Raw genomic sequence first — 20124 nt, 5'->3', positions numbered from 1 at the left:
TCTCTAGGATAAATCCCGACTAGATAATTAACTACAGATCATATTTGTAGCAGTGAACATTATTACAGAAGGATCCGACTTCCTTATACCAGATTCTAAAGAAACTTAACACTGTACAGTTCTGCTACCAACAATATGAGGACAGTGTAACACACACTAGAGTTGTTGGTCCAACCACATGAAGAAGGCAACTGAAACACACTCATGTCCTTCACAGCTTAAAACAATATGAGGACATGACGACTGAACACATGTAGAGTTCATGTTCCTGACTTCTAACTTCTCCTGCTGTTGTCAATAAAAGCTCTAAACCCAACACTGATGTAAAGCCATCTATTTCCCCAGAAATTAAATCATGTAAACTGATCAGCAGGAGGTTAAATGGACAAAAACATGTGTAAAAGGACAAAAATATCAAATGTAGTCAGAATAAAGATCAAGCTGATGCTTAAAGGGAAAGTTTGGACTAACAAATGGTATAGACAATTACTTTCTCCTAATGCTAATGTTGATTTTGGTTAACTTTGACTGAAACTGATTGTTTTAATACAATTAAAGTGCATTTCATTTATGCACTAGGCCCATCTGACACATATACTTGATACCAAATACAAAAACATGATGTGTAACCTGTTGGAAGAATGAAGTGGGTAAGTCACTCACCGATTTGGTCTGTATGAGGCTGAGACAGGACCTCAGCACTTGGTGTCTGCAACAAAAGACAATATAACGTCAGAAACATTCTCTAGTATAAATCCCGACTAGATGATCAACTACAGATCATATTTGTAGCAGTGAACATTATTCACAGAAGGATCTGACTTCCTTATACCAGATTCTATAGAAACTTAACACTGTACAGTTCTGCTACACACAATATGAGGACAGTGTAACACACACTAGAGTTGTTGGTCCAACCACATGAAGAAGGCAACTGAAACACACTCATGTCCTTCACAGCTTAAAACAATATGAGGACATGACGACTGAACACATGTAGAGTTCATGTTCCTGACTTCTAACTTCTCCTGCTGTTGTCAATAAAAGCTCTAAACCCAACACTGATGTAAAGCCATCTATTTCCCCAGAAATTAAATCATGTAAACTGATCAGCGGGAGGTTAAATGGACAAAAACATGTGTAAAAGGACAAAAATATCAAATGTAGTCAGAATAAAGATCAAGCTGATGCTTAAAGGAAAGTTTGGACTAACAAATGGTATAGACAATTACTTTCTCCTAATGCTAATGTTGATTTTGGTTAACTTTGACTGAAACTGATTGTTTTAATACAATTAAAGTGCATTTCATTTATGCACTAGGCCCATCTGACACATATACTTGATACCAAATACAAAAACATGATGTGTAACCTGTTGGAAGAATGAAGTGGGTATGTCACTCACCGATTGGTCTGTATGAGGCTGAGACAGGACCTCAGCACTTGGTGTCTGCAACAAAAGACAACAATATAACGTCAGAAACATTCTCTAGTATAAATCCCGACTAGATGATCAACTACAGATCATATTTGTAGCAGTGAACATTATTACAGAAGGATCCGACTTCCTTATACCAGATTCTAAAGAAACTTAACACTGTACAGTTCTGCTACCAACAATATGAGGACAGTGTAACACACACTAGAGTTGTTGGTCCAACCACATGAGGAAGGCAACTGAAACACACTCATGTCCTTCACAGCTTAAAACAATATGAGGACAGTGTAACACACACTACAATCACTGGTCCTACCATATGAGGACTTCTTCTTAAACACACTCATGTCCTTCACAGCTTAAAACAATATGAGGACATGACGACTGAACACATGTAGAGTTCATGTTCCTGACTTCTAACTTCTTCTGCTGTTGTCAATAAAAGCTCCAAACCCAACACTGATTTAAAGGCATCTATTTCCCCAGAAATTAAATCATGTAAACTGATCAGCGGGAGGTTAAATGGACAAAAACATGTGTAAAAGGACAAAAATATCAAATGTAGTCAGAATAAAGATCACGCTGATGCTTTACGGAAAGTTTGGACTAACAAATGGTATAGACAATTACTTTCTCCTAATGCTAATGTTGATTTTGGTTAACTTTGACTGAAACTGATTGTTTTAATACAATTAAAGTGCATTTCATTTATGCACTAGGCCCATCTGACACATATACTTGATACCAAATACAAAAATATGATGTGTAACCTGTTGGAAGAATGAAGTGGGTAAGTATGAGGCTGAGACAGGACCTCAGCACTTGGTGTCTGCAACAAAAGACAACAATATAACGTCAGAAACATTCTCTAGTATAAATCCCGACTAGATAATTAACTACAGATCATATTTGTATCAGTGAACATTATTACAGAAGGATCCGACTTCCTTATACCAGATTCTAAAGAAACTTAACACTGTACAGTTCTGCTACCCACAATATGAGGACAGTGTAACACACACTAGAGTTGTTGATCCAACCACATGAGGAAGGCAACTGAAACACACTCATGTCCTTCACAGCTTAAAACAATATGAGGACAGTGTAACACACACACTACAATCACTGGTCCTACCATATGAGGACTTCTACTTTCCTGTTGGAGGTTGAGACAGGATGGAAGGAGAGCAGGGAAGTAGCTGGCACAAATGATTCTATTGACACAACAGGTCAGTGAGATTAATGAACTGAACACAACAGACTCTTTCAAAATAAAACAGGAAAAATGGCATGAAAATACAAACGTTGTAATATACAACCCTAACATAAACTCCTTAAAACAATGTTAATAACGTTAAGCCAAACTCAACTAACCCGCCACTAAACATAAGAAACTCAAAAACCTTAGAATAACGTCAGAAACGCTGGGCCAGAGACCCAGACCCTATTGGTTTGTGCTAAATACGAAAACATTATTATTAACATTTAAATCCCCCAAACATATCTTGTGTTGAAAAAAAAATGTGTGTTGCAGTTAGCTACACTTAAAAAGACTTAGACTGACTGTCTGTGCAGTTGAAGATGCAGAGCACGTGCAAGGCCACAGGTCCCTTTAACTCCAGTGGGAATTTAAAAACAGTTAAATTAAACTTCTAATATCTATTGTTGAAGATAAATCTTAAGTAATTTTTAGCATTTATCATCATTCATCACACAGTTTGTTCAAATCGATTGTGTATTGTTTTAGTTCCGTTTAACTAGCGTTAATTAGCTTGTTAAACATACAACTTTACCTTGCTAAATGTGCGTCGAGTCATGGATATCAAAGGTAAATACATACGTCAAGACAAATCTCTGCTGAGTGCTGAAGGTCCCGGATGTGCAGTTCACTCAGAGCTCCGGCGAGTTTGTATCTTGCCGTGACCAGCAGCTCTTTGGTTGAGGCTTTCGAACAATCAGATGCAGCGTTACTCACTTGTTGTCCAATCACAGACGTCGTTCTATGCTCCACTGACGAAATGCCGCATCCTCTCACCAGCCACGGGCTCTCCTCGTCCATTTAACAACAAAAACACAGCAACACTCGCTGTATTTGAGGTAGGAACACTTGAGAAGTGTCACAGTGTTTTGCAAACTGCTGTTACAGTTAATTTCGTTCCGTTAATTTGTTTGGTTCCTATTCTTAAGTAACACTTAAATACACATGTGGTTAGCTTGCTGGTCTAGTTTAAGTTAGCATGGGCATGCTGTTCACTGATGGAGTAATGCCAAAATTGGCCTGATATTGTCAGTGTGTTATCATAAACATGTCCTAATTTGTCATGAAAAGAAGAGCAGTACCCTAGACCCTCAAGTGAAAATACAGATAATAGATAAGCAATTTAAGAAAATAAGTATAATGTGTATAATAAATGATTTTACTGTCACTTTCCTGGGTTTGTTGACCCAGCATTTTAAGTTTTAGTTTGTTTGGATGTCGATGTTTATTTATAAGTTCTTTAGGTTAGCTAAGTTCATTTGTTTATTAGATTACCCTTGTGATGTCTGTTTTATTGTGAAAGTCCTTGTCCTATATGCAGTGAGTCTAGTTTTGTTTCCCTTGTCTTGTTAGGTCTGATTTGTCCCAGCTGTTCCTCATCCCCTCATTGTCTCTCTGTGTACTTACAAGGGCTTGCAAAAGTATTCGTCCCCTTTTCCACATTTTGTCACATTACTGCCACAAACATGAATCAATTTTAATGGAATCCAATTTCAGCAAAAGGTGGTTCTACAAAGTATTGACTCAGGGGCTGAATAATTACGCACACCCCCTTTTCAGTTATTTATTTGTAAAAATGTTTGGAATCATGTATGATTTTCATTCCACTTCTCACGTGTAGACCACTTTGTATTGGTCTTTCATGTGCGAGTCCAATAAAATTGATTCATGTTTGTGGCAGTAATGTGACAAAATGTGGAAAAGTTCAAGGGGGCGAATACTTTTGCAAGCCACTGTAAGTCCTGTCCTCATTTGTTCAGTGTCAGGTCATCTGTTGTCTTTGGTGCCACGTTTCCATGTTCCAGGTATGTTTGTATCCATGTCAGGTTTCATGGTTTGTCCCCAGGTTAGGTTATTGTTTAGCTTCACTTCTGCCTTTTGTTTTGTAATCTTTTAATTCAATTAAATTCAATTTTATTTATATAGCACCAAATCACAACAACAATCGCCTCAAGGCGCTTTATATTGTACAGTAGATCGCACAATAATAGATACAGAGGAAAAACCCAACAATCATACGACCACCTATGAGCAAGAACTTTGGCGACAGTGCGAAGGAAAAACTCCCTTTAACAGGAAGAAACCTCCAGCAGAACCAGGCTCAGGGAGGGGCGGGGCCATCTGCTGTGATTGGTTGGGGTGAGAGAAGGAAGACAGGATAAAGACATGCTGTGGATTAATAACAAGTATGATTCAGTGCAGAGAGGTCTATTAACACATAGTGAGTGAGAAAGGTGACTGGAAAGGAAAAACTCAGTGCATCATGGGAATCCCGGCAGCCTACGTTCACTGCAGCACAACTAAGGGAGGATTCAGGGTCACCTGATCCTGCCCTAACTATATGCTTTAGCAAAAGGAAAGTTTGAAGCCTAATCTTAAAAGTAGAGATAGTGTCTGTCTCCCGAATCCAAACTGGAAGCTGGTTCTGCCTATTTTACCAGCCTTAATAAACAGCTTGCTTTCTGTTAATATTAAAATTTTCTTTCACGTTCCTTTGTGTCTGCATTTTGGGTCCATTCCTCAAATTCATACATGTGTCTAACCGTTTTTTTTCCCCACTCGGCGACACACACCGTCGGGGTCAAACTCTGGTAATTGGTGATTCTGTTCTCAGACATGTGAAGCTAGAGACACCGGCAACCATAGTTAATTGTCTTCCAGGGGCCAGAGCAGGCGACATTGAAGGAAATTTAAAACTGCTGGCTAAGTGTAGTGAAGTAGATTCTGGGGTAGGATTTTACATGATGTCCACAAACGCACCACTAACATCCACACCTTCCCAGTTGACAATTAGCAGGCTTATAAGAAACAGCTGCGCTTCACTACCAGAAGGAGTCATTTGGTAGTCTTGTCCATCCAAGGTGGCTGCGAGCATTAGGCAGTTAAGCGCTGCAGATCTCTCCAGGAAAGTTACTCAGTTTAGTATTGCCCTTTAGAGAGTGGTAAGTGGGACTCTTGTGTTCATCATAACGTGGCATAGTAGGGTGGACTTTGACAACTGTTTCCCTCTTTTGTTGCAGGCTTGCACTATACTACTGCTGTCTTGTCATATGCTGTTTTGTTTGTTACGCAATGCTTTTATAACAAACAGTAATTTGGGGTGTATTTGTTTTATGTAGATCTTTTACTAATCTGTTTAATGTTTTATGCTTTCTTTTATTGCTTTAGTGGAGGTGTGGCTGCTTGTTGAGGGGCTAGGCACGTGAGGTGGAATCCTCCCGATGCATGCGAGTGTACACACCGGGCATAGGTAGATTGCACCGTTTAGTGTGAGTGAGGTCTGCAGTGAAATCACATGGGTGAGTAATTGGTGGCACCCTTGGGCACTCCTCCCTGTAGGTTGCCTCCTCAAGTGGCCGGTCTCCACCATTTTGTTTAGTTGCTCTTTTATCATGTTGTGATTGTTTTTAGGGTAGCATCGTGGTAGGGAGTCTGGTCGTTTTAATTAACTATTTTGCCGTCTCAACCCTGCTACCTTAGGTGCCTCTTTGATTTTATAATTCTATGTTTTAGTAGTTCTTCTTAATAAACCTTGATTTGTAAAATTCACCTGCCTCACCTTTGCCGTTAATAACAAGTCTGTGGGCTTTGGTTGCCAGTGTAACACTTACATTGGCTAGAGATATCTTTCCTGGGTGTAACTCCCTCCCCAGGTGGCGTTGTCAACATCTTAGTTACCGTCCCGGTTATTCCTCATTCGCGCCACCACATAAGGGTAAACGTAAATTCAGTAAAATCATAATTCACATCGGCAGTAATGACACCCAGTTACGCCAATCGGAGGTCACTGAAATCAATATCGAATCAGTGTGTAACTTTGCCAAAACAATGTTGACTCTGTAGTTTTCTCTGGTCCCCTCCCAATCAGACCAGGAGTGACCTGTTTAGCTGCATTTCTCCTTAAATTGCTGTCTGTGTTGTCCCAGAAATGATGTCGGCTTCATAGATAATTGGCAAAGCTTCTGGAGGAAACCTGGTCTTGTTAGGAGAGACGGCATCCATCCCACTTTGGATGGAGCAGCTCTCATTTCTAGAAATATGGACAAATTTATTAAAGCCCCCAAAATATGACTATCCAGAGTTGGGACCAAGAAGCAGAGTTGCAGTCTTACACGCCTCTCTGCAGCTTCTCTCCTCCTGCTACCCCCAAAACCCATCTCCACTGAGACCGTGTCAGCTCCCAAACAGACAAAAACAAACTAAAACCAGCAAAAACAATTTAAACATAAAAAAAATCAAAAAGAAAGAACAATACAGTATCCACATCTGAACCAAAGAGTAAAACATTGTGGATTATTAAATATTAGGGCGCTCTCCTCCAAGTCTGTTAGTACATGACTTAATAATTGATCAACAAATCGATTTACTCTGCCTTACAGAAACCTGGTTGCAGTCGGATGATTATGTTAGTTAAAATGAATCAACACCCCGAGTAATTCTAACTACCAGAAATCGCAAAGCACAGGCGGAGGGGCGGTGTGGCAGCAATTTTTCACACCAGCCTATTAATTAACGAAAGACCAAGACAGACTTTTAATTCATTTGAAAGCCTGATGCTTAGCCTCGTCCACCCCAGCTGTAAAACTCAGAAACCAGTCTTACTTGTTATCATCTATCGTCCACCTGGGCCTTACAGAGTTTCTGTCTGATTTCTCAGACTTTTATCTGATTTAGTGCTCAGCTCAGATAAAATAATTATTGTGGGTGATTTTAACATCCATGTAGATGCTAAAATGACAGCCTCAACATGGCATTTAATCTGTTATTAGACTCAATTGGCTTCTCTCAAAATGTAAAAGAACCCACCCACCACTTTTATCACACTCTAGATCTTGTTTTAACATATGAAATAGAAACTGAACATTTAACAGTGTTTCCTGAAAACCCTCTGCCGTCTGATCATTTCCTGATAACATGTACATTTACAGTAATTGATTACACAGCAGTAAAGGCCCTGGTGTGGTGCCTATGGGTCTAGCTAGGCCCTGGTGCGGTGCAGATGGCCTCAGAAAACAGCACAGGCCCTGGTTGAGGCTCAGTTGGTTTATGCTAGCAGCACAGGCCCTGGTGTGGTGCAGACAACTTCTGGTAGTAGCAGAGGAGAAAAACCAAAACAAAAAAACAACCCAAAATTCAAAGCAGACATTCAACAAGGAGACATGCTGCTGCCCTCTTGGAATTCAGAGTCGAGACTGAGCCTGATGATCATACTGAATCACATGACAGCGGCAGGAATCTCTAAGTTCAACTGCAGATTGCAGATGCAATTATATTAATGCAGATTAATATAAACTCTTCAAGGGTCAAAATCTGCACACACATCATTCTGCTTAGTGAAGGTCAGACAATTTGTGCATTGATTTTGAGAAGTAAGACTCATTAAATAACAGTAATATAATTACACAAATGTTGAAACTTTATATTTTGAGACATTTTGTCAACAACAAAAACCCCAAGATGTGCAGGCACTAATAACTGAATCTAAAGACCTTCATTTTTGTCAAGATTTGCCTGATTTAACTGTTGTTACCCTTGCTTAAGCCCCAAGAAGGGTATAACCTGGGTCAAATGTGTTATTGTGTCTGACACACCTACAAAATGAGGACTCGCAGAGTGACGTCACTATAACCTGGGTCAAATGTGTTATTGTGTCTGACACACCTACAAAATGAGGACTCACAGAGTGACGTCACTGAAAGTGTGTTAAAAGTGTGTTTTGTTCCAAAACTGGCCAGTAGGCGGCGAAACTGAAAGTGAGCAAAAAACGCTAAACACACTTAAACACACTTTTTCATAAAATTGTGATATTTCAGGACATTCGAGATTTTTGGTTTGGGAGCATGTTGGGGCCTCTAGAACACTTTAGAAGGCTCGGAAAATGAGGACCTCAAAAATGTCCTCATTTTTCCGAAGGCCCCTCATTTTGTGAGTGTGTTATCATAAAATTGTCCTCAGATGTCACGAAAACAAGTACACACACACACACACCCCTAGTGAAAACTATGGTGCCATGTTTTGGGAGAAGACTGTATCTCACAGTTACCAAAACACCAAACAACCCCCCCTCCCAAAAAAAGAAGTTCCAATTTCCAAAGTCTTCAAACAACATTTCTCAACATGATCCTTATCATCTACTGTACATACATAATCAGTGCATAAAATCAGAGCACAAGTTAGATAAGTTAAAAAAAGAAAAAGCAAAAAAAGCAAAATGATTAATAAACTGTGGCATGCTGCTGTTTGACTGTTAGGTGTAGCCTACAATATTTGGCTGACAAAGCTGACACAGCCCTATGTAATTAATGATTGATTATAGCATGGTCACTCTAAATGGCTCAGTTAATGACTTTCGGATTCAATTACAAAGCAGCTCTTCAGTTTGACTCCACTGGCCACTTCTTCTTTTGGCCAGCAGTGTATTATGAGGTCTTGCTTTCTGAGACCACACTTTCCCCCTCACTCTCAAAGTGAAGTTTAATCAGCAAGGCCCATCTGGTCAGATGTAATGACAAGATGGAGGGTTTCATAATGGTTCCCCACTCCATGATTCTAATTGTAGAGAGCATAATGACCTACAATGGTGAACCTCAGAGCCAAAGTGCTCTCCTAGTCAATAAGTGGGTATTTTAATTTGCTAGAGCTAGAGAAGAAGAGTGGAGAGCTCCCCTTTATTGCATTACCTTACCACTGTGTCACATTTTCTTACCCAGACACTGGAGAGAGTTAGATTGCATGCTGGATTGTTTTGGCTGCAAAGATGCAGCAACATGTATTTGTAGAACACAACTGTGGTTTTATAACCCCGATGAAGTCACCTGAAACCTTCACACCTACCGCGCCTCCTCTTCAGCTGGCTGGCTGCCTTCTGCAACCAAAACTAAAATAAATAAATAAAGAACTGCAACAATAGCATGTGGTGAGGACTACTTTTCCACACTAGCAGTTTGACTGTGAAGCCAGGCCATTGTTAGAATCAAGAACAAATAAGATTTGGCACAAAGACTATAGTATAAAGCTTTACCTCAGGTATGCAAATCAAACAAATTCTTGCACTTAATTATTTAAGCAAACAGTGAATGGAGCACAATTTACAACATTTTAAAGCACAACCTAATCTAAAAGAGTCGAAGCTGCGTAGAATGTAAATTAGTGAGTTGAACTCTACACTTAATGTTTCATAGGTGAACATCAGTGTTACTATTTTTGAAGAATTATAAAAGCCAAGTAGCATACAGTTTTAAGGATGCCATCATCTACAGGTGTTAATATCAATAAAGGAGTCAGAGAATTAAAATATAACTATATACAAAGAAGAAGACCATAAAACTATTATTTGCGGTTATTATCTTTGGACAGCTAGGTGGTAGTGCTTTAAAAAAAACAGGCTCATTTCTAGAATATTGCACGACCTCCGGTACATTTTGGCACACAACTGTCAGCACAAACATAGCTGTATGTAAAATTACATATTAAACCTTGAAAAAAAGAAAAGAAAAAGGAAAAAACAAACATAAAATAGATTATGAAATACTGCTGTTACTCTATTAACTAAAACAATTGCCAGTTAGAAACTGTATATGTAGATCTGAAGAGTTCTCTGATCAGCAGAAACTTCCCCCCCCCAAAAATCAAGGAAATAAAACATTTGTTTATGTGGCTTTGTGAGAAGACCCACATAAGGAATGAGGGTATTGATTAGGTTGACTTAATTACCTTTTGCAATTCCTGGCTGCTTTAGGGTTTAACGCAGAGAAGGGAACTACTTCAACTTAAACTGTGCAGTTTTTCATCTTAGCCCACGACTGATGGACAGCTCTACTTAAATTAATAATGAAGGGATTGCATCAGGAGATGAACATGAAGTTTTGGTTTGTTTACTCAAAAGAAAGATGCTAAAAAGTTCTCCATTACCTGAGGAAAACTGCAGAGGCTACATAAAAATATTGATGCACATCTGAAAGTTTTAGGGATTCCCTCCATAACCAGTGGACAATGTTGCATTTAATGCTCTTTCAGCTTAGCATTAGCTGGCTACATATCTTTAAAGATTAAAAGTTTACCCTGAGCTGATGCGCATCAGTTACGCTTCATGATGCATTTATTATTCAGTGGCTTGGGGTTTTGATTTCAGCTGGCGGCAGAGGCATGTCAAAAATACATGGTTTAGTGTGGACAGGAAAAGACAGGCAGAGACCCAGTTCTCATCCAGAATACAAAACTGGTTTATGATATGAATGTCGTAGCCATTTAACTCATGGTTGGATTTTGATATGAGAAAGTAACTGGCATATTTGCCCATATAAACTCCTTGAGGACAAAAACACTGTTTTCATCCACCAGCACCTGAAAACTATTCCAATCTGTCAAATGAGGCCATTACACACTTTTGATGTAACTAAAAAAGCGAAAGGTTATATGTGGTTGAACTGAAACGTATGTCAAATAATCAGTCACATCTCTCTGAGGTGTCAGTTGACCAGTGAAGGAACAGGCCAGCTGCTAGAGACCATCACTGAACTGTCACCTCCACCATACATCCAAATACAAATCTAACGCCCACTGAAGAAATGGGTAGATCTATGTCAGACAGTGCCTCCTTGACAGGGATGTGACTGTGTGCTACCCTTTTATTAAAAGCTGCACTTAAATAGAAGATAGATGTTCATTTTGCCTTTTTCCAGCTGCACAGAGTTATTAAAAACTGAGAACGTGCAGAAAAAAAAATACGTTTTTTTCCCCTTTCCTTAACAAGCCTTACGTGACTTTTATGATATCCTCATTGGAATCTGAAGATTACAAGTGCAAAAACATGAACTCTTTGTTTATCTTTTGATGACTTTTTTGTCTATTGGGTTAATATTTCATTGATAAGCATGCCTCTACTGCTCATGGCGGTGGTTGTGGAGAGCAAACCGTCTGCTCGCCTCTTGTATCCAGCTTGGCTCTCATTTTTTCGTCATTAACTCACATAAACATCCCATCTGTTCTCCTTTCACACTTCCTTTTGCCAGTACTCCTTGCTGCTCTAATCTGTGTATCAACCAAGTGTGTGGGGATTTTCTGTGTTTTTGGAAAGAATGTGAAAACCCCAAAAGTGTTTGTTAAAGTCTAACTCAAGGTGAAATCACTGTTAGAGCCTACCGATTCGTTTCTTTGTCTTGCCATGTGCAGCCGTCTTTTAAAACCCCGCTACACACGTCACATGTGAAGTTTAATTTTAAAAGGGTTTAAAAAATGCATGCAAAAGTTTTCTTAGGAGGATTTTTTTTTCCTGTTGGAAGTGCCAGGCATTTTCTCACCGGGGTTTTCCCCATGCAAGTGTTTTGGACAACTCCTTGTGGGCTGCAAAATGTTTAAAGTGAAGGCACACAATCTTTGCAGTCCTCTTCTCTCTGCTGTTTACTAGCCTCCAGATATTGCTTTGCTGTTGCAGATACTTCTGTGCCAGCTGGGAGGACCATCAGAATTTAATTAAAAGCTATCACAGAAAGATTTTGTCCTCGCCCAGAAACCAAGCTTTTGAAGTCTGTATTGGCTAAAAATCGTATTTACTTCTTTCCGGGGAGCTTACTATAAAGAAGTCCTTTTTCTGTTCTTTAGCAGTTGTTTTAGAACGGGCTTCAAAAGAAACATCAAGCTTGCTAAATGTCAATTAGCACTGTTATGGCAGATATTTTATTCCAAAAAGACATATTTGTAACATCGATTCCTGCATCATAACTTTTCTACAAGCTATTTTCATGAAATTTGTCAGAAGAAGGTTAAAAAAAGCTGACGTACCATTAGACCATCAGTTCACTGGCCAAAATTGATCCCCTTGGACTGGATATCGCATAGATTTTGATATACATCTTTAAAAATGCTCGTCTCACAAAATGCTCGTCTTCAATTTGTAATAGTACAGTAACCCTTTTCCAGTCACTTTCCTCATCACAAATATTTGAAGGACAATCTTAAGCTGATCAATATCTTCCAGTGAACCTACTGATTTTTTTCTACCAGTACCAGTAGATGTATTTGGCTAAAAAGTACATTTGAGTTGCAGGTAGGAGTCGGAATTTCCAACTGGAACGCCCCCTCAAGTCGGATTTCCAACTCTGAAAATCGGAGCCGCCCGGCCAACCCCAGTTTAACAATCCAAGATGGCGGCAGTGAACATAAACCTTGCTAAGGAGCAAAACAAATCCTGTTTTTTCTCGATTTTCCAACTTCACTACTGGAACATGCTCAACTCTGCAGTGACATCACTCCTAGTTCAAAAGTTGATCACATCTCCTGATGAAAATAAGGAACTGCATGTCGTCACACACCAAAACAATTGGTTGGTTTCATTCTGAAACCCTTTGGTTCATATTTATTCTGTTATTATAATTGCAGTAATACTAGAAGTATCTCAGTGGTGTACACATTATTTCAATACAATGTTTTAATTGGGCCAGTTAGTCACTGAGACACAAAAAAAAAAGATTTTTTTTAAAGCAGTCAAAATTTTAAGTTAAACTTTCCTTGCAAATGCAGTGACACTGCATTAAAACTACTCCCCACACTATAAACTAAATATGAGAAACCGAATGTGCCAGCAATGCAGTGAAGACTCTAAAAAGTAAAAATAACTTCTCCTTTTATGTCTCTAACTGGGTTACAGGATTTTTGATCATGTTTATCTCCAAATATGTCACTCACACACACACACACACACTCTAATCAGGCTCGCAAGTGCCCAGCTCCATCTGATAAGACTTACTCTCTGATATTTTTTAAGCTCTGACTCATGATCTCTAGCTGACTGCAGGCAAGGACAGCAGAGATCCTTGGTGTGCAATCCTCTGCCCTTCACTTCATGCAATCCACTACTCTTCTCTTGCAATTTCCCAGTACACATGTCAGATGACCAGAGGTCAGGGACATATTTGCACAATTTCCTCTGATGTGAAGTTCACATGATGAAGACAGCATGTGTGATAGTTTGGCTATTTATTTATTTTTTTATTACAGCATCAACAACCAACTCGTTTTTCATTGAACACCCCAAAGAGAAAAATTCAAGTTCTACCATGTGGAAAGTCCCGTTCAGACAACACATCAAATGGTGTTAGTCAGACAGTGGGAGAAGTTCTGTTGTAAAGTGGACCTCTTTTGCTAATTTGCAGCTATTTTTAAAAAAAAAAAAAATCTTGGATTTGGCTAGAGCAGCTTTGCATAACTCAGTTTTTTTTAAACCTCATGCTAAGCCTTGCTGCAGCCTCTCAATTCATCTGCTGTCTGAAATAAGCCATTTTGGCTCCTTTGCTTTCAAGGCCAGCCTCTCTTTGACCTAAGTTACTTCTGATAGGATGCCTCTTATAAACAGGAGGTTTGAACAGCAGTTGGGTGGGGCTTCCATACTTGCAGGCAGACCTGTGTGCCTGAGGATACCTTATTAGAGATAATCACTCTAATCATAATCATATAGTCATTAGTAGAAAAAAAAAAAGAAAAAAAAGTGAAGCCTGAGCTTTGGGCACACGTGGATTGCTCCAATTTTATCTGACACTTGGCCATGTTTAAGTGAATATTATCAATTGTAAGACTATAACAGAAAAAAAATTAAAACATAATTGGTCCACTTTCATAGCTCCCCATTATAATATGCGTTCTAAAAAAAACGAGGCAGAATGACTAAAACAAAAACTCATGACTAAGCCAAAGCTAATTTCTTTAGATATTTTCATATTTTCTGATCCAGCTTTACTTTATTTAAACAGTTATTTTAAATCAAGTTCAGGAAACCCTGTTCTGCAAATACACACAATATTTTTCACAGCTAATATTTTAAAAGGTGTTAGCAATAAGGTGTTAGCAAGAACATTTACAGTGGCACTGTTCTGTTAAAGTGTCCAGTAAACTGTAACGGTGAGCAAGCACGAACCATAGCAAGGGAAACAGCTAATATAATGCAGCCAGCTGGTGTTTCTCTTGCAGTAGTGTGATAAAATGCAAAAGAAAATATCCATTATAAAAAAGTCAAAAGTTTAGAAGCTATGTTAGTTGTTTAAGTGCTGTGGACATAAAATACGACTTGCAGCAAAGCACCATGATTATCTTTATGTTTGTCATGTTTCAGTTCTGTGAGTGCAAGTTTTAAAGATGCTTCAATTAACATAAATCAACAACTTTGCAATTAAAACTTTGCTTTTTTAAGTTTCCTCTTGCAGGGTCAGAAATTGTCTGGGATACCACACAAAGAAATGAAGTGGATGGCAGAAAAGCTTCAGGAAAAGAGATCGTGCCAGGTTTTGCTTCCAGGTTGTCATTCAAGTTAAAGAGACACAACATCGCCTCTTTATACATGCAGACGTCAACATATAACCATCTCCCAACCCTCAGAGTATGATATGAACTTCGTTATTTATTACACCCTTCGTTCCCGTTTCTCATTTCCTCTTGTTGACAAACACCCAGTCCAAAACATATATCCATCCTGCTTGATGAGCACTATTTCACATGACATTTCCCCCCCCCCCCAAATCTCTTACAGCGCTTCCCATCTAACATACACCTCCCCCTCTTTCTCCATCTCATCTCTCCTATCTGAACCATTTCTCTCCATCTACCAGCCTCATTCTCCACTTTGCTAATCTTCGCACCACCTCCAGCTAAATGAATCACTCTTTCAATTTCTTGTTCCCATTTCTCCCCATCCCAGGTTGCTCCATTCCCATTTTCATCTTCCATCATTCCCCCAACGTGTCCATTGACTCCACCTGATTCTGCCTGTCTTTTACACCTTAATCCCTTCATGCCTCCCTCCCACTCCCTCCCTACGTGGCTAGCAGAATGGCTGGTAGGAGAGCATATAATTTGTCAGAGGAGGTGCTGTCAGTTGACTGCTCTCCAGGCTAAGAGCTGCTCTCCTCGCCCCTGGGTTCACGGAGTCACTGCTCTGTTCCGCTCTGGGATTATGCAGATCTTAATTCCCTTCCGCTCACACCTGAGGGTGGCAGGGCATGAAATAAGAAAAGTGTTCACTGCAAATAAAACTTTTTGCCACCAAGAGGAGGGAGAGAGGTTGAGGGAGGAAGAGAGGAAGGTGACATGGAAAGAGGAAGACAGAGGAGCTTGGTTATTAGAAGATGGACTGAGTGAAAGAATGATGGCGTGGAAATAAAATGTGTTGTGGAACCCACAATGAATGATATTTCCTGCAGTAGCGAATAAACTAAGCACAGAAACAATATACTCCACCCCGAGCTCCCATTTTCAAACATGAATCCAAATGTTCAGTATGCAGCAGCTTTTATTAGTTTTTGTAACCCCAGCAAGCTTTGTAATCATGGCTCCCGTTAAACTGTTCAGCACCACGACCACGATTATCCTACACTGGAGTATTAATGTAGCGACTCAAACGACCCACAAAAGCCATCAGTCAACCTTTCAATGCAACCGGGAATTCCACAGGTAGTTTGACACCTCTGGGCAAACAGGGTTTAGTGACTCCGTGGTTACTTCATGGTTAGCGGCATCCTTTTGTTCTGTGCGTAAACAGCAGGTCTATTTTTTAAAAATTAATTAATTAATTGATTGATTGATTTCTTGCTCGTATGTACCAGTCTTCCAGTGCCCCCTTCCAACCAGCATTTAAAACGTTTTAGATGTTAGTTTCTAATGAAGTTTTTTTTTTTAAAAGAAGTCCACAAGGACAGATGTCTTACAGCCAGTAGCCTCGATTGAAATGGTTTTAAAAAAAAGTTTATGCGAAGCAGTTGATGAGAGAGAAAATAACTCGCACAAACACTGAGAGAATAGCAGATTGCTCCCTCACCTGATAAAGACTCCTTGGAAAAAGCAGAAAGACAAGACATACAGTATCCGAATGACCTGTGGGAGCATCCTCTGGCTCGAAATCTCGCCCCACTCCCGATGAATAACTTGCAAGGTTAATTGTGGGAATCAACAAATCCACTGAAGAATCGTGAGACCGGTGTGGAGGAAAAAGGCATCGTCTCTCTCAGTGATCCAGGCTGGTCTTTGGGTAAACTTCTCCCCCCTCCCACCAAGTCCAAGGGGGGTGAACACATGCAAACAGCGGGCGCTGTGCTTCAGGCGGCTGGACGGCACTGGTCAGACTGTCAGTGCGCTGGTGCATGTGTTCAAGGGGAGTGTCGGTTTACGTGTGGGTCTCTTTTTTCCTCTCTCCTTTTCCTTGACAATGTGGTTTCGTCTCCTTTTCACTGTATTTCCCTCCCTCGCTCCAAAAAATTTGAAACGAGTGAAGATTTAAAGGAACAGTAGCTTTTGTTTTGACGGCTGCCTCTGGTGTAATTATCCTTAATTAGAATGAAGGAAGTGAGGCCTCCGATGATGACCTAATTAGACGCTGGCTGATGACCAGTTTGGACTAAAACACTCAAAAACGTGTAAATAAAATGTGAAAGTTCATTTCAAAATTATTATTATTTAAGATTTCTAGTGCAATAAAATAGCTTTCTTTAAGTATTATCCACAGCGCCACAAGCTGCTTTATGCCATTCACCATTTTGTTTTCCTGCCAGTATCAGCAGGTAATTTCCAGCAACAATCCCCTGATAGCAATCACCTTTGACCACCACAGCCAGCAGCTTTCTATGCACAAATCTAATTAGGTGCTGTGGTTTAATTACACTTACAGTTATCATTGGTAAACTATCGCTGTCAAGGGAGCCTGACCTGTAAATCCTTAACCGACCAATCAGCATGCAGAATGGTAGCAGTTTGTGGACAGAACTGGTTTCTAATCACTAATTTAGAAAAAACAACCAAACAACTAAATTACATAAGTCGTATTTATTTCAGTTCAAACTGATTTTCCAGATATTATTTTAAAAAATCTGGGCTGTTATTTAAAAAAAAAAAAAAAGATTATTATTATTAATATTATTATTATACCCAGGAGATGCATACCCACAGATAAACCTGCTAATTACTGCTAACAGACAGGCATTTTAACATGGGGGTCTACAGGTAGTGACTCGCTTTTGGACCCATTCATAAAGTAGCCATTGGAGGAGCGGCAGTGTTTGGGACTTCGATATTAGCTTCATTTTTAAGCCCTGGAAGTTGCAGTATGGGCAAAGCAAATGTTCCACTGTTGTTCACCAGTTTTTTTTAAGGAGCTTCATTGAGCCAAAATACAATATTGTTATCAACCAGCTGACTGAGGTAAACCTGCCGTCACCTTTGCACCCTTTAATCCTGGCAATATTGTAAAAAGAGTGATTTTCCAAATGGAAACATTACCAAAGTGGATGTTGCAGGGATTTTGCTTTGGAAAAAAGATCAATATATTTGTGGCTTGAACTAGATGGAACCCTGTCTACTATGGTAGACAGTGTTACTGCATCAGGTCATTGAATGCATCCCCACGTACTGGCAAAAGAAAGAAAGCAGAGCCAGTCTCAGTGTCCATTAGCACCTCTAAATATTAGAGATCACAGGGCAGCAGCACAGTTGTCTGTTTTATTGTCAGTCATCTTTCCCGGTTGATTCCACTCAGCAGCTCTAATATGTTCTAAGTAGGCAGAACCATTGCTTGTCTTTATGTGTGAAAATACAGCAGATTAACCTTCGCCATATTCAATTACTTGGTCCCCTTTCAATGAAGAATGGTATTAAAGATGCGTTAGGTTTCTCCATTCTTAAAAAGGAGTGAAAAATCACAAGCCTCTTTAGATTCACATTCCAGTGGGCTTATGAATTTACATCGGCTCATTCAAATTCTGTTTTTGAGTTTGGCTCTTTTTCTATGAGCTAGTGGGTCCCACAGTCAGAACTTTAAAAGAAGTCAAAAGATATAACAGGTAAGCCCACGTAAAGTCTGAGGAAAATAAAAACAAGAAAACAAAGGGATTATCCAGAAGGCATCATTCTTGTAACAGGGCTTTCACCTACCTGAAGCGTGCATTTGTATTTGGTACATTATTATGTAAAAGCTCTGTAGATGAGACTTTACCTTCTACATCTGATAAGCTTAACATTTTTCTGGCCCAGTTGGACCCTAGCAGACTTATGGGTATGTAACAAATTGCAGAGACAGGGAATTACACAGGAAGGACTCGGAAAATGACATATAAACTAATAAAATAACATGGGTCACACCACTATCAAAATAAGTGGAGCTGACTGGAAAACAGGCACAAGAGGAAAGAATTCAGGAAGAGCGTGTGGGCACAAAAACAAAGGAAGGGAAAGAAGGCCAAAGTTAATGAGGTCGTAGATGTGAAGGCAGAAGTTGCTTTGGATATTTAGTCTTTGTTCAAGACACTGGCTGATATGGTAACATCTAAAAGTCGTTTAATAGAAGCTCTTTTGGCCTTTCCAGCAAAGAGGGAAAGGGTGGCTATATAAAAAAAAGTCTAGTAAAACAACATAAAAGAGACACATCAGGGAATGGTAGTTAAAGTCGGGGTACTTGGGAAATTAGGAAAAATGTTAAAGTTTAAAGAGGAAGGTAGATTTGTTGTCAAGTTTAAAGATAAAAGTGACAAGGCCTTAAACCTCCCTCTAGCTGAAAGATCAAAGGGGAAATGTAGTGAATGTGAAAATGATGCTAAATGCTAATATTCTTGTCTTCTGCAAATCCAGAGCCCAGGGGTTGAAGTAAAAGTTAACATCTACTAAACACACAGGGATGTGAGTTTAGTAGATGATATACATTAGCTGTAACAGAACAGAAGCTGTTACTGTGAAGAATTTAAATTCTCGAAAATTGAGGCAGCCATTCAGGAACTGAGATGCTATAATTTTAACTAAGCATACATACATGCAGGATGAAGCAAGAGCAAGAGCTGTGGAAATGCAAAAACTGTGACCAGAAGGAAAAATGCCCCATCCAGATTCTTTCAGTAAAGTAAGAGGACACAATCAGCCCTTCATTTATGCACTGTAAGACCGAATAGTAATAGTTTGATAAATGAAATGAGTTCCAACTACTTAAAAACCTGTTATAAGTTAATACACCTTTATTTTTTTGAGTAGTTTGAACAAGTGTGTTTTTTCAAGTTATCAGTACTTGAATATATTGATTAGTTTCTGACATTGCCCTCAAATAATTTGAGTTTTAACACTGACGTCACTTACGTGCCTACGTACGTACGTACGTGCGCCACCTGTTTCTTTATGAAGTGCTGGCAACCATCTTGGATTCCTCGCTTCGAGTGCGAATGCCCGCTTGTTACTCCGAAAGAAACTTGTGGAAAGTTAATATCCGAACAGAAATAAAAACATTTGTGAAGGATTTTTTTTGCTGCATTGCCTTTGACGCTGGATAAAGGAGGACGTGCTGTGGTATGTTACGGACTTTTGAACTGGAACAGCTAACGCTCTGCACTTGGCTAGCTGCATTTACCGCCTATGCAGCAAATTTGTCTTCAGGAGCGCTTTTGTGGTAAGTTTTATTTTTTCTGAAACTGTA

General features: G+C 39.4%; 1 protein-coding gene across 2 annotated transcripts in view; it reads right to left on the bottom strand.

The window, feature by feature from the left end:
- Positions 1-17252, bottom strand: part of glra4a (glycine receptor, alpha 4a) — a 56170-nt gene extending 38918 nt beyond the window's left edge. The window contains exon 1 of one of the 2 annotated variants that reach the window (XM_039620264.1): positions 16498-17252. In XM_039620264.1, the coding sequence (XP_039476198.1) occupies positions 16498-16565 (68 nt within the window). In that variant the 5' untranslated portion in view covers positions 16566-17252. The remainder of the gene's footprint in view (positions 1-16497) is intronic. The other variant, XM_039620262.1, reaches the window with a different exon arrangement.
- Positions 17253-20124: the final 2872 nt, after the last annotated feature.

The sequence above is a fragment of the Oreochromis aureus genome, linkage group 2 (genome assembly GCF_013358895.1).
Source record: "Oreochromis aureus strain Israel breed Guangdong linkage group 2, ZZ_aureus, whole genome shotgun sequence".
Taxonomy (NCBI): Eukaryota; Metazoa; Chordata; class Actinopteri; order Cichliformes; family Cichlidae; genus Oreochromis; species Oreochromis aureus.
This window is presented reverse-complemented; position numbering and strand designations above follow the sequence as displayed.